Source organism: Rissa tridactyla, chromosome 3 (genome assembly GCF_028500815.1).
Source record: "Rissa tridactyla isolate bRisTri1 chromosome 3, bRisTri1.patW.cur.20221130, whole genome shotgun sequence".
In the NCBI taxonomy this organism is placed as follows: Eukaryota; Metazoa; Chordata; class Aves; order Charadriiformes; family Laridae; genus Rissa; species Rissa tridactyla.
This window is the reverse complement of record NC_071468.1, coordinates 67761458-67777215: the sequence shown is the minus strand read 5'-3', so window position 1 is coordinate 67777215 and position 15758 is coordinate 67761458. Positions and strand designations below refer to the sequence as shown.

General features: G+C 42.6%; 1 protein-coding gene across 4 annotated transcripts in view; it reads right to left on the bottom strand.

The window, feature by feature from the left end:
• The window catches only part of PTPRK (protein tyrosine phosphatase receptor type K), a 421519-nt gene that overhangs the window by 169933 nt on the left and 235828 nt on the right, over nucleotides 1–15758 (bottom strand). For all 4 annotated transcript variants that reach the window (XM_054196429.1, XM_054196428.1, XM_054196431.1 and 1 more), the window contains exon 7: nucleotides 7967–8260. In XM_054196429.1, coding sequence (XP_054052404.1) covers nucleotides 7967–8260 — 294 coding nt within the window. The remainder of the gene's footprint in view (nucleotides 1–7966; nucleotides 8261–15758) is intronic.

Here is a 15758-nt window from a genome sequence, read left to right as displayed (position 1 = left end):
TCCACCCTTCCACATCACCACTCCTGCTACTCACAGCCCTCCCTACCCGCTCCACGCTACTCCACCGATAATGCCAAAATAACAGTGAAAAATGAGTGTGCTTCCCAAACTGTGCAGTTAAGTGCTGCAATGACCAGCACAACTTTCAAAACCTTATTAAAATTTTCCCTGCTTAATCTTTAATAGAGTGATAAATTAAAGTACAATAAAAGCCAGTCTTATAAAAGTTTGTTTTATTTAGGTACTTACCAATTCTCAAACACTATAAAAGTAATATTGCAGTCCTAAATAGCTGAGAGACCTTAATTATGAAAGCAAACTAAATTAAAGTATCAAGCACACTAATGAATCATACTAAAAAAATATTTATTTCAGTTGAAATTAAAACTAGAAGTCACAGAAGAGCTCCAGTCTTCTGAAAGGGTAAGATTATCTCAATCTTGCAGTCTCAATCTGCAGTCATGCTCCTCAGAAGCAAACAAAGACCAAAAAAATCTGTGAATATCAGTCCCCAAACTCTGGAGAAGCTATAATCAGGCTCTGAGTTATCTGGCCCGGGTGCACCCATAGCATTTTCAAGTGCTGCAATATGAATTATTGCCCACGTCCATTCTTTTACAGCTGTAATGGGCATCGTGGATTAATGTACTGCAATACATTTTCTTGCCACAGACAGTGCTCCTCTCGGAAGTGTGATCTATTGACTAGTTACACGCGGTTTGGATAAATCACAATGGTCTCAGTGCTGCAGCACGCTTTGCTCTGGGAAAAGCTGCCGAACAAGCTGAGGTGAGAGAGGAGATGAAGGAATCACTTACAAGAAAAGGGAACTCCAGGGGGGTTGGCAGCTGCCCCTTTTCCTCCCCCAGCCTCTGTCACACAGCTGAAGTGGTATCCTGACCTACTGTCCTTTGCCAGAAAGAGAGCCACCAACTTCAACTGAAAGACTTCCCTCAAATCAGTGGACTTTGCATTGAAGCCCTGACTGGCCAGCATGTTAGGTACCAGCAACCAGAACCATGCCTTGCTGTAGGTAACTCATCCCTTCCTGCCCTCTGGTAGAAACTTCAGAAAGAAGGAAGAGGTCACTGCACACAACAGAAGCTCTGAAAAGTGGGTGGCCCCACTAGAGGAAGCCATTTACCTAGGTCTGCTACCCTAACCACAAGCAAAGAGCATTAGTGTGGTTTACTGCCAAATATAGAATCATAGAATTGTTAGGGTTGGAAAGGACCTTAAAGGTCATCTAGTTCCAACCCCCCTGCCATGGGCAGGGACATCCCCCACTACATCAGGTTGCTCAGAGCCCCCTCCAGCCTGGCCTTATAAAATTCCAGGGATGGGGCTTCCGCCACCTCTCTGGGCAACCTGTTCCAGTGTCTCACCACCCTCATGGTGAAGAACTTCTTCCTAACGTCCAATCTGAATCGTCCCATCTCTAGTTTTAATCCATTCCCTCTAGTCCTACCATTACCCGACATCCTGAAAAGTCCCTCACCAGCTTTCTTGTAGGCCCCCTTAAGATACTGGTAGGCCACTATAAGGTCTCCTCAGAGCCTTCTTTTCTCCAGACTGAACAACCCCAGCTCTCTCAGTCTGTCCTCATAGGAGAGGTGCTCCAGCCCCCTGATCATCCTCGTGGCCCTTCTCTGGACACATTCCAGCACGTCCATATCTCTCTTGTAGTAGGGGCTCCAGAACTGGACGCAGTACTCCAGGTGGGATCTCACGAGAGTGGAGCAGAGGGGGAGAATCACCTCCCTCGACCTGCTGGCCATGCTTCTCCTGATGCAGCCCAGGATACGATTGGCTTTCTGGGCCGCTAGTGCACACTGACGGCTCATGTTGAGCCTCTCATCTGCCAGCACCCCCAAGTCCTTTTCTTCAGGGCTGCTCTCAAGCCAGTCACTGCCCAGCCTATATCGGTGCTTGGGATTGCCCCGACCCAGATGGAGGACCTTGCACTTGGTCTTGTTGAACTTCATGAGGTTGGCATGGGCCCACCTCTCCAGCCTGTCAAGGTTCCTCTGGATTGCAAATATGCTGCTATACAATAAAGAAATAGCCATGAAGAAAGCTTATTCCAAAAATGAAGCACAGGAGAATTCAGGAAACCTGTGTCTCATTGTATAACATGGCACTCGTAATATCATAGGAAGAAAGTTTCCAGTTGGTGCAGAGGGAGCTCACAGCTGCAAATACCAAAAAAATTATACTAAGCAAGGCTGAATATAGCAAACAAAAAAAGTTGAAAATTAATTTAGGGAGGTCAGTGTCTGAACTTGCAGTTTACTGCCAATTCAACTGAGTCATCAGCATTGCGCTCCTTTGAAAAAGAAGATACCATGCTTAAATTTACACAATCTGACAAGAACTTGGCTAGGCAGTCTGCCTGGTCTCCTGCTAGGTATCTCAGCTGCGCTACAGTCCTTTCTTATGGATATAAGCATCATTAGGATTCTATATGTGGTATCTGAACAGCGGCAAGCCTCACAATAAGCAGAGTATGGTTGCATGTGCCAGCCAATGGTCCAAATCAGATAGCTCTTCTACAGGATGTCCTCTTAATAACAATTCTCCTATTCAGTCCTAAAGGGAATATGATTAAGTTCCTCAGTCCAGACTTTCTCCATTGTTTAAATACCTTTTTTTCTTCATATCATAGCCAACTTGTAAACCTATATGGAACAAGAGACCGGTGCATTTGGTATCCGATAGTGAGATCTTAAACGTTTCCAATTACTACCTGGCCAAAAGCCCAGAAACAGTCACGAGTGCCAAACACATTTGTAAAAACAACAGCAACTTATAAATATTGGTGTAATGTGGGCGCTTCTGCAGTGACAAATGTACAATAATTTTAAAAGTATCACATTCATTTAGTTTCAAGTTGTTCATCCTAGTTTATTCTAAAAAAGTGTTCAACTTGTAAACAACAAAAACATGACTAATAAAAACATGCAATTTAAGTGCTCAAAATGTATTTAAGCTCCTCTTGAAGCTATACCGTAAGTCTCTAATGATATTGACTGAGGGAAAAAAGACAAAGATTCTGTTTGAAACATTAAGATAACTGTTTTGCTGTAAGGATAGATATTTTCTCTCTGTCCACTTTTAAAAAAAATTAAGTGATTGAAAACTACACATTTATCTGTACTTTTACTAGATTTCAAAGGTTTAAATAATAATTTAAGATGCACTTCTGCAAGAGACACAAATAAAGAGCACAGCTTATCCATTCAGTGCCGTATTTTCCAGAGCCCTCCTGTGATGTTGGCTGGACCCAATTTTACAAGCCCATTGCCTCGCAACGTCCTAAATTCTAAAGCACAGCACACAGCAAAGCCGATAAATCCAGCTCCCCACCTTGAACCCTCCACCTCCACTCTGCACGCGTAAAAGACAAACACCCGGCACCAAAGTAGCACTGTACGCATCCCACGTCGGCACAAGCAGAGTCTACACTGCACTGTCCCTTTCATTCCACTCATTTTAAAAATCAGTTTCAATTTTTATGTAACCAGAACAACATTTTAGCTCTCCAGATGGCCATGCAAGGTCACTTTCCCAACGACAACATCGCCGGGGTCCCTCGGTTAAAAATCCCAAGGAAACGAACACAAACCTTAAGATAGCTTTAGTTTTTCAATGTTTCCCCATGTTTTGCCTTTTTTTTTTGGGTAGAGGTGAATTCAGTAGTATCCTGTATTCTGTGTATATTGTTTCCAAAATTAATAAATGTGCAAATTGTAAACAAACATTCTGTGCTTGAAAAAGGCGGGCAGAAAGCAGCTCAGCTCCCGAGCCTTCAACTGCAGGCCATCATATGCCAGCGCTGCACCACTGAACCAGCATCTTTCCTATCGTGCCTTGAGGCTGACTGTTACCGATAGCTAGGTCTCTGTGATGGATAACAACTTTGAACAATGAAATAAAATAATAATAATCATCGTCATCAATATCAATATAATATTGATCCATTCCCAGCTCTGATAAAGCTATAAAGCTTCCCTCCCCCCTTACTCATTATCAAAACCAAATAATACAGGCAACAGTTTACTAAAATCAAGTCATTTGGAAAAAAATGAACACACACAGGATGCTTTCTCCAAGCACTCTACAATTCTTCATGTTTTACTGACAATCACACCCTTGCACTGAACTTCAGTAAAGTAGGTGCGAGCAATTCCACTGTGTACATATATTAAGCTCTGGACAGGCTGAACTATTGACCTCCTTTGCCACTAAAATATCAGTTAATCATAAAACTGAGCTGCGAGCTGTTACTCAGAAGCCGATGTGAGAGAATAACGTCTAACTTACAGTTGATAAAGCAGGCTAAGTGGACAATTTTAGATTGCCACATATTTTCTACATGCGTCCTTCCCCCCTCCCCCCCAAAGGAAAGGTAATCACAACTCCAAGGATATGCTCGGGAGGACAACGCACCCCAAAGCCACAGAAAACAGCCTTAAGGATCACTCTGATTAAAATACTACCCTCTGCCTTTCATTTTGGTTTTAAAATGCTTGAGAAGTGAATAATTTGAGCAACGACACCAGGCAAGAGGAGCAGTCATACTGAAATAAAGTCCAGGTGCCCCACGAGGACTGATGGGGAGGAAGGAGCCTTCAGCATCAGCAGCTTGAAATTACTTGTGCCGCAGCCGGGAACACAACGCCGTGCTCGGCACCGACTTCAGCTGGGCTTAGAAATGGAAGTACGAAGCCCACGCCGGGCTCTTAAGGAGGATAATGTCAGAAAACGTTTTGCTTCCCATGTTTTAGTCTTACTTCAGACATTTAAAAACACTCAGTGGTTTCCCCCATTTGAGAGCTCGGTGCTGCCTTTAATTGCAGACTGACAAAACAGCATGCAAGTTTTCTAGCAAAACGGCGGCACTCAGCTTCAGCGCAGGGCAGATTCCCTGGGAAATGCCAGGCAGACACACGGGCCAGTGGAGGACTTTTAACTAGTGGAAGAATGATCTCTTCATTAGAAAACAATTTTGTTTAACGTTAGCGGAAACCTTTACTAAACGAGTCACCAGATACTGGTTTTGCTGTGAAGGAGACAGAAAATGAACTAAATGTCTAATAATAAAAGCGCGTGTCTCATACCAAGATAAGCACAACCATCGCTCAAATTGTTCACAAGGAGAATACATCTCCAGCAAAGCACAGGCCAACTGATCAGTAATATGTTACTAAGAAATGTCATGAAATTATAAATACTGAATGAATTATGCGAAAAATCATTTTCAATCTAATTCGAAAACAATGCTAATATTTGCTTAGATATCAAATAAAGAGAAAGCTGAATACTAACCTATTCTTATTGATGTGTCATTGAGTTCGCTATCGCTGCTACTTGGAACGTAAACATTAAACAACTCATCGGATCAACGTTTGCTAATGTGTGCTTTTTAATCCGTACAGAGAGCAGTCAAAATTTATGCTGAAAATTCATTTATTTCCTGCCACTTCATCTGACATCGAGCAGATAATCAATTATAATTTGCTTCAGAATTTGAACTAATACATACAAAACTTATGGAAAGACAAAATTGACAAAGAACATCGACAGAAAAGAGAGTATCTGTCTGAAAAATAAGTGATCTTGTCAGAAACAAGAATTAGGAATAATTGAAGAATCTCCAGAAAGAAGGTACTGCTGCAGAGATGTCATCTAATATAGCACAGTAAATCATCTGCCAGTCACTTGTACAATACCAGCAGCAGCCGAGACTGCAGCGTGAGCTATTCCATTATTAGCTTTACCTTTTCTTATAAATCTTCTCTTCGGAAGAGACTAATTTTTATGTTTATAGTTTCCCTTTTATGAGCAAAATATTTTTTAAGAAATATCCTTATTGATTTGGGCTCGTGGTTATCTTACAGAAACCTTGGGAGACCAGTGTGGAAAAGGAAGGTCTGTCTTCATTTCCCAGCCAGGTGAGGAGGCAGCAGGGCGACCTGCCACTCAACCCGGTGCCGTCCCCAACTCATCCCTGATGCTAGGCATAATCCTTCAGTCTCCGCAAACCCTTGCTGACTCACCTTTTTCTAATTGAAACTGGTTAATAGTAACATTTATTCACCTTTGCTTTCGTGGAATAAGACGACCAGTCTTACTGCAAGGTACATAGGCTGAAACTTTATTATTATTATTATTATTTATTATTATTATTATTATTAAAATAATATTGTTACTGAAGTTCAGATTTTTCTTTTCAAGTATTTTCTTGATCTGGTTCATTTCATAGTGGATTAAATTAAGCTGAAAATTTGTCTCTAGCCAGACTAAATCTTGATGCCCGATATGTGAGTGTTAAATTAAAAGCAAATTAAAAATAAAATCACACCCACAATAATGTTGTTTACCCTAAATGGCTTCTAAAAATACATCACATAAATCATGACTTCCTTTCTTTTCCTTTCGCATTAAAGAGCTTTCATCTGTCACAAACCGGGTAAATGAAATTATATTTTTTCAAGCGCTGTGAAAAAAACCCTGAACGTTTGGGATTTGTTAGTCTCAGCTCAGCCTCTTTAAAACAGAAGCTGTCTTCAAATTCCGACTTTTTTAGAACTATGTCTAAACCAATTCAGTACAATAAATCAATGCTTTAACCTCAATAAGTTAGATCTCAATGACTGTCATCTTAACCAAGATGGACACACAGATCTTTTTACTTCACAGGAAAGACAGACTAAATTATAAATAAGATCGCAAATCCAAAAAATATGCCTTCAGTTTAGTCTTGCTCCAGCTGTGTGCCTCGGCTTCCGACAGTACTACGCCCAGTTTCAAAACAGGCTGTCTAATTTTCTGGGATTCATCCTCATTGACCCAGCCCGCTTGAAGTTCTGGCTTCTGATCCAGACCCTGACCCTCTTTCCGAAGTAAATAGATTGAGTGGTCATCTGTGCTTAGATGAGAACTCGAACAGCTGTCCCACTGAGGTCTGTCACCACCTTGTGAAAAAAATATTTCATTTACATTTCTGTTTTATATATGCACATACATACATGGCACAGGGAAATCTGCAACGGCAATTCTTCTTTCTTATTTTAATGCAGTTTTGAATAGATGGTTATCAGCACTCTTTGCTAAATCTAATATAGTGCAAAAATTCCTGAGATTAGAGGAAAAAAACCCACAATTTAATTTCCGCTTATTTGCCTCCCAGTCTGATGCTCAAATCTATAATTTTTCTCCTCTGCAACTATGAGACGTAGGTATTATCTTTCTTCTTATGAAAGCTGAGATTAAAATAACTTTAAGTAGCTTTAGAAGGAACAGCATATAACACAAGTTGGCAGTGCTTAATCTTCTTGGTGCTGGCCACGCAGGGGCACTCTAGAAAACCAGAAGCAGACTGCAGGATTCAGCAGCACATGATTTTGGTCGTGGTAGTCAAAAATGGAGAAAAATCTCTATTAGTATTTGTAATTGTATTTTAGGAGTTAAGAGATTTTAGTAGTTGTATTTTAGTTCTTGGAGATTCTGGAAGGTTATGCATACCTGCTTGGAAAAAGAAATTATGCAGAAGTACGCTACATTTTTTGTAAAATTCTATTTCTTACACAGATATTTTTTTTCCCATGCAAGTTCCTTTATGTGCAAGTTTACTTAAAATATAAGTGAAAATACGAAGGTGGAAAAACAAGCGGTTTGTCCTTTCCAGAAATGATGGGGTCTCCTTCCTTGCATGAGAAGTAAAATGTTTTCTTAGTTTTCTGACATCCTGTCTCCTAACCTACACTCCCAGCGTTAGCAAACAGCAACCTAGCCAGTGACCAGGCAAAGAAGGCGACACAGCAAATCCTTATTGTCCCAGAAACTGGGGATCCTGTGGGTGCCAAGGGAACCTTAAAGTTCTGCTACAAGTTAATGGAGCCACAAGCAATTAAATCATTAAATAAATACTTTCATTTGTTCATTTTTCCGAAGCAACACTCACCGGCACACTTGGTCCTGGTGATGAGTGGTGGTCCTGGCTGTCCAGTCCCACCTTCGCCCGGTCTGGTGAGCAGGACCCGAATCTCATATTCGGTGTCGGGGTCCAAGTGCCAGAGCTTGTAAGTCGGCGCGTTGACGGCATGGGTTTCCGTCCAGGTCCCAGATGTCATTCGGTACTCCACTTCCTTCAGGATAATGGGTCCATCCCCAATGATTGAGTTGGCATTCAGCTGAATGAGCAAGTAGGTGGGCCCAACGCCCAGCAGCTGTGGGGGTGCTATTGGCCGAGGAGGCTCTGTAGGGGAGACAAAAATTAAAAAGCCAGTGACAAAAGCTGGAAAACGCATTAAGAGGAGGGCTCTTTCCACAGAAAGTTGTCAGGTTTTGGTCAGCAAAGATTTCAAAACTCAAAAGCAAAATCAAACTGACATCAATGAAGAAGAACTGAGGAGAATTTCAGCTGATGGAAGTGAGTGGTGCACCACTGGCACCTGCCCAATGCTATTTTTTCCATTTAAAAATCTCAGCTAGGGACCACAAAATTCTATCTGATTTATACATTGCTACTGCTCAACATTTTTTTCTGAAAAATATCTGGGTTCATCCTCATTTATATAATTTACTATGGCAATAACTTGAGATTTTCAGAAACATAACTGATTTTCTTGTATTAACAGAAGTCACATAGGGACTTTCCTTAAAGAAACAGTTGCAATAGTTGATACGTTAGCCCTGCACAGAATAGCCTAAAAATGAATATCGCTGCAGTTCATTTCAAACCCACCAGATGCGGTTAGGGTAAAAGATACAGATGCCTATTACAGGCATTCAGAATACTCAAAACTGAGCAAAACTGCCAGGAGAATGACAAAATAGAGACACATAGCAACGACGTATATTTTATCCTTCAGTAACTTACTACCAATTTAGAAACTCAAACGATAGAATGTACATTGCCTTTTGTCTTCCTCTGTTCTTATCAGCTTCTGCCTGCCTAAATATTTCAACACAGCTGCAAAGTTAAAAGGTAACCATGGAGCAAACAGGGAGGTGAGGTCCCCCTTACCCTGAAAAATGTTTACATAGAGAAGCTGCACATTGCCTGGGCATGATTTATTTCGAGAAACAAATCACAAGCAACATGTACTTTTCTAATAAAATGAATCCACTGATAAACAGGGAAAGTTCATTTTCATTCCAGATGGCTCGTATTTCAACTAATTTGTTTCAGTTAATTAGGCAACAATGCTAAATTCAATGCACACGGGAGTTTCGCACAGCAGTGATGCAGAACTAACAACACGGCAACTCTGAGCAGGTAGAGAGATCTCATGGCGGGTACATTAAAAATAACATTTAACTCCAGACCATAAGATTTCCCCAGAAGGGGGGCCCATCTCCGCTCCCCCCCACCCCGCTGCACAAGAGAAGCTAAGACGCACAGGCATTGCATATATTCTGCCTCCCAGGAATGACCACACCAGTGTCACTGACAGAGCCCTTGGGGAGTGGTGATGGAGGGGCTCGCAGAGGGCCTCCCAGACCTTCTTTGACATCCCACCCTCCCTGTGTGGGGACGTTCAGCTGATGACTCTCTGATTCTCTACATCCAGCAGTAAAGATTCCCCTACAGATACCAGAGCTGGCTCCCAACAGTGAGTATATTTACTAGCTTCGTAAGAAACCAAGTTTCCCACGTTTTGGTACAAAAGGATTTCTTGCAGACTTTTTTTTGGTTTTTTTTCTAAATTATCTGCATCTCAAGCCATTCAGTTTGGACACCAGGGAATCGGTGAACATGCCATAGCTGCAGCAAGTGGAGCTCCTTTTCTCCTCACAGAGTGAAAAGGTGAAGGCTCCAAGGTGTTCCCATTTCTGCTTCGGGATATACAAAACTCTCGAAAGTATCTCAATTAATTATTAACATGTTTTACCCTGTTTTGGCAAGAAATGTGCATGTGAACTAATTTAGATCCCTACCTGCATCAAAGCTCAGAAATGCAGCCTGGCTTAATGAGGGCAGTTTGTTTGCTGCGGAACTAACACATCAAATGTCAAACTAATGAATTCTAAGGTCAGTGTATATTATGGCAGAAAACATAAACGTTGATGAGCATGATGCACTACCAACTCCAAGTTATAAACCTCTAAAACATAAGGCTATGTTTAGAAGTATACACTTTGATTAAGAGCACGATTATCACAAATCAAACCTCACATTAATGAGACTAATATACCATTGCATATTAATTTTTTATGTTGAGAGGTAAAGCGTATTCTTATATTAGCATATGCATTTTGTTTTTAAGCTCTTGAGGACAAGGAGACTTATTTATAAAGTCTCTCCCAGTTCCAATAAATTATGCATGAATTTTAATCAGTTAGCAAATGAACAAGTAATTGTTCTGCAGCATTATTAATATTCTTCATAATACAATATACTATCAGAACGAGAGGTGAGGTGCAACCAGAAATCCCCGAAGTACACGAAGTATCAACTGAAGCATGCAATCCCAATATACCAGATAAACTTTTCTGATGTTACCCAATTAACTTTCTATTAATTATTCTCATTCGTTATTCTATGACCAGATCCATCAAATATTCTCCAATTATAATTTCAAATCACATAACTTGCTTTTAGATATACAGCAACCTGAAACTTTTCGGGCTTAAAAACTGCCATTGATAACTAAAAGACAGGACAAAGCCATTATTATGGTTTGGTTGCCATTCCCATAGCAAGCATCACACATACACAATATTCCTCTCTCAGCGGGTTTTTAAACACAATTCACATCCTTCAAGGAAGTGGTGTTGCTGGCTTTTCACTCTAGCAATCTGCGTCCACCCAGTAGTAAAGAACACTGTTTTGCAGTGTCCCAAGAAGGCAACTCTGGCAAAAATTAAAAACCTCTTATACGAGATATTGGTGGGGGGATAGAAGAGAGAGAAAGATATGACACCGTTTCCCACAGCATTCTCCTGGAGAAACTGGCTGCTCATGGTCTGGACAGGTGTACTCTTCGCTGGGTAAAAAACTGGCTGGACGGCCTTGCCCAGAGAGTGGTGGTAAATGGAGTTAAATCCAGTTGGTGTCCAGTCACAAGTGGTGTCCCCCAGGGCTCGGTGCTGGGGCTGGTTCTCTTTAGTATCTTTATCAATGATCTGGACGAGGGGATCGAATGCACCCTCAGTAAGTTCGCAGATGACACCAAACTAGGCGGGCGTGTTGATCTGCTTGAGGGTAGGTTGGCTCTGCAGAGGGATCTGGACAGGCTGGACCGATGGGCTGAGACCAATGGTACGAGGTTCAACAAGGCCAAATGCCGGGTCCTGCACTTGGGTCACAACAACCCCATGCAACACTACAGGATTGGGGCGGAGTGGCTGGAAAGCTGCCTGGCAGAAAAGGACCTGGGGGTGTTGGTGGACAGCCGGCTGAATATGAGCCAGCAGTGTGCCCAGGTGGCCAAGAAGGCCAACAGCATCCTAGCCTGTATCAGGAATAGTGTGGCGAGCCGGACCAGGGAAGTGATCATCCCCCTGTACTCGGCACTGGTGAGGCCCCACCTCGAGTACTGCGTTCAGTTTTGGGCCCCTCACTACAAGAGGGACATTGAGGTGTTGGAGCGTGTCCAGAGAAGGGCTACAAAGCTGGTGAGGGGTCTGGAGGACAAACCTTATGAGGACTGGCTGAGGGAGCTGGGGTTGTTTAGCCTGGAGAAGAGGAGGCTGAGGGGAAACCTTATCACCCTCTACGGCTACCTAAAAGGAGGTTGTAGAGAGATGGGGGCTGACCTCTTCTCCCTGCTGACAAGTGATAGGACAAGAGGAAATGGGTTCAAGTTATGCCAGGGGAGGTTTAGATTGGATATTAGGAAACATTTTTTCACTGAAAGGGTTATTAAACATTGGAATAGGCTGCCCAGGGAGGTGGTGGATTCACCATCCCTGGAGGTGTTTAAAAAAAGGGTAGATGGGGCACTTAGGGACATGGTTTAGAAGTGGTTTTTGTCAGGGTAGGTTAATGGTTGGACTGGATGATCTTAAAGGTCCCTTCCAACCTCAGCAATTCTATGATTCTATGATTCTATGATTAGAGGGAACCTCAAAGAAAATCACCCTCTTAGAAGTTTGGTCTGGTTCACAAACAATATCAAAACTCAGCTTCAGTCAAGCTCTAGAGTTCAGAGCTTGGATCAGGGGTGGTGCCGCAGGAAGCTGAGGTTCACCAGTTATCCACCACAGCAGCCTCCCTCCTGCCCAGCCCTGCCGAGGCACTCTGCCTGCAGATGGCCGCTATGGCAAATGCATTTAGTGGCTTCCAGTCACTCACATCTGCAGCCAGGTCTGGCAGCACCGTGACCATCTCCCCGCTGCCCTGGTCACTGCAACCAAACTGGGGAACTGTACCCTTTATTCTGAGAACAGCCATAAAGATTCTAAACAACGTTTCATGAAAAAAATATTTCAACCCATGGATGATTTATCAACTCATCAGTAGAATAACAATTTCAATAGGTAAAGACAGTCACACTAAACAGTTTGAACAAAGACCCTGCATGGTGAGTTTCATTTCCTCCTTTGCTAAGCAGAAACTTTGGAAATCCTTTTCCAGTGTGACTAGTTCAATTACTGACTCATTTCCTGACTATATTTTTCAGCCACTGCTTAAAGGTGTTAAATCTGATGAAAACCCTCCCAGTAGACATGGCCACTAACATCTCTGAAAGACTATATAAAAGGAGCACTTGTACATCTGCAAGACATTAAAGAAACGAATGTAGTTTCATGCATAGCATTTTGCAGTATTTGGCCAGTTCTGGTTTTGACATAAAATGCCCACAGCTAAGTTAATCAAAAATTAAGACTGACATTTTATCAGTACAAAGTTCCCATTCTGCTGAGCTACTAGCAGTACATTACGCTCACATCAGTATGTATGTGACATTATATATTAAAGGTACTGTGATATTTAGGCACCGATGACTAGAATAAGCATGCACCATCAACGCCAGCTATAAGTCTTCCTACAGTTAACCAGTTGTGTCATATTATTAATATTAAATATTGTATGCAAATAATTATATTCATAGACAGAAAAAAACAACCAGAAAAGGTCACTAGTGTTATCAGTACAGTGACTAGTATGCATAAAAGTTCTTATATTCCCAAGTAACATGTGCATACTATGCTGCTTAATACTATTTACCCAGCCTGGGTGACAACAGCCCTACTACATTGCCCTCCAAGACTACACACACAGAATCGCAGAATGGTTCGGGTTAGAAGGGACCTAAAGATCATCTAGTTCCAACCCCCCTGCCATGGCCAGGGACACCTCCCACTACACCAGGCTGCTCAAAGCCCCATCCTGCCTGGCCTTGAACACTTCCAGGGATGGGGCATTGACAACTTCCCTGAGCAACCTCTTCCAGTGCCTCACCACCCTCACCCTAAAGAATTTCTTCCTGATATCCAATCTAAATCTACACTCTTTCAGTTTGAGGCCATTGCCCCGTGTCCTATCATTATGGTTCCTGATAAAGAGTCCCTCCCCATCTTTCCTGTAGGCCCCCTTTAGGTACTGGAAGGCCACTATAAGGTCTCCCCGGAGCCTTCTCTTCTCCAGGCTGAACAACCCCAACTCTCTCAGCCTGTCCTCATAGCATAGGTGCTCCAGCCCTTGGATCATCTTCGTGGCCTTCCGCTGGACCCGTTCCAACAGGTCCATGTCCTTCTTGTGGTGAGGACTCCAGAGCTGGGCGCAGTTCTCCAGGTGGGGTCTCACCAGAGCAGAGTAGAGGGGCAGAATCACCTCCCTTGACCTGCTGGCCACGCTGCTTCTGATGCAGCCCAGGATGCGGTTGGCTTTCTGGGCTGCAAGTGAACACTAAACACCTCCTTAATTTAAAATAAAGGAAGGGAGTTTCATTAGTATCCTAGTGATAATCATATACTGCTAACGATGAGTTCAAAGCAGGGGGAAAAAAAAAAAATCAAGCCAAATCAGAATCCTACAAGTTATTCTGCTTTGGAGGAAAAGCTGATAGTGGATGCATGTTTGATAAAATCCTCTTTATTTACATGAAGTCATGTTTTGCTGAGCATAACATGTACCAGTCACAGGAGACTGTTTCCTTGCTGACAGCAGAAGGATTTGGAAGGGTGGGGAGGAGTGGGCTGGTCACCACACAGGCTGAACGTGAAGAGATGTGCATGTCTTCAGTCTGGCCACTCTCCGTCCCATCCCTGCCTCGTACGGAGCCTCTGCACATTAGTACCCTGCAAGGTCCCTCCCTCTGCTCAGGCGCGCAGTGTGCCTCCCCTCTGGTGACAGCATGGTCAGCCCTCGCTGCCAGATAGCTTACACCAAGCTATACAGCTGGTATGCTGATGGGCATCAACTGTTTAACCCAATACATACAACAGGGGTACTCATAAAAAGCTTAATTTTTCCAAGTATAACAAAGCGTTCATTTGTTCAAAGAAGCCCAACATCAGCCTCCCCCACCCAGAAATTAAAATTGGTATGTCTTAACTACGCCATAAGCTGTTAAGAAAGTGGGTAAACTAAAGAATTCGGGCTTCCTTTAAAAATTTTCATAATTCAGAGAAACAAATAAACAAATAAATCCACATAAATACAGCTAATACTGGATGTTCCAGGGAGTACACCGGAGATGCCTCCACAGATGACTCAAGACTGACTCAGCTCCCACCTAGATCAAGCTCATTTCCTTTTCTAGGGCAATTTCTTACGAAGCTGTTTAAGTATGGCTGCACATTTCTTGCAAGTACTCTGGGTTTCTAGTTCAGGTTCAGTGCCTGACCCGCGCTGGCTATGGATAGTTAGAGCACCATCTTTGCCATACAAAGGAGTCATGCACACAGGGAGCGCAGTCTGAGACACCCAAGGTTTCTCGAAGAGGCCAGGGCATACAGGCCAAGTGGAAAATCCCTGCTTGCCAGGAGTTGGCCCAGCGCAGAAGCGTGCTGGTGCCCCTCTGCTGGGCTCCAGATTGCACACAGAGACGTTGTGGCAAAGCTGCGTCAGAAGACCCACGGCACGGAGCCAGAGAGCGTGGGGAAGCAGGCTGCCGATTCGATGCAACAGCTATACTGTTTCACTACTCTTCCTGTACTGGAAAGATTACATATGGCTTCAGGGATTCACAGGTTTTAAAAAAATATTGAAAAACTGAGGAACCGGGAACGTTTGTTTAAAATTGGAGAAAATGCATGAGATTTAGCAGAAAGAAATACGGCAGTCAAGTACTTGCGGGGAAACAAAATTCTCGGTCTTAAAAGCTGGTTAATCCAATGGAAAAAAGGAATTAACAAGCAGCAGTGACTGAAAGCTTAAATTCAAATATGGTATTAAACCACAAATTGAACAGCGAGAATAGCAACTGAAGAACAATAACTGGTAATACTGTAGGAAATTCTGCATTCTCTATCTGAGCGTTTTCAGTCAAGGGTGGATGTCGTCTTATAAATTATACGTTAGGGGAAAAAAATAGAAGATGATAACAATATGTAGGGCTCTGAAGAAATACAACTGAAAGAAATTATGCGGTCGGGAAGGTAGTCACAAAATGAGCTATGAAAAGTTTGAGGATAAATACAAACCGCGGAGACTTTCAGCACAAATACTGAGCTCCTTTTATATTTAGAAAAAAATCATTCCACATTTGGTATATCTTTAATATGAACTAGAAATATTTTCATTCAGCTCTCCAAAATGGTTAGGAAGTGATGCTCTGCTAGTAAAAAAACTCAGAATCCAA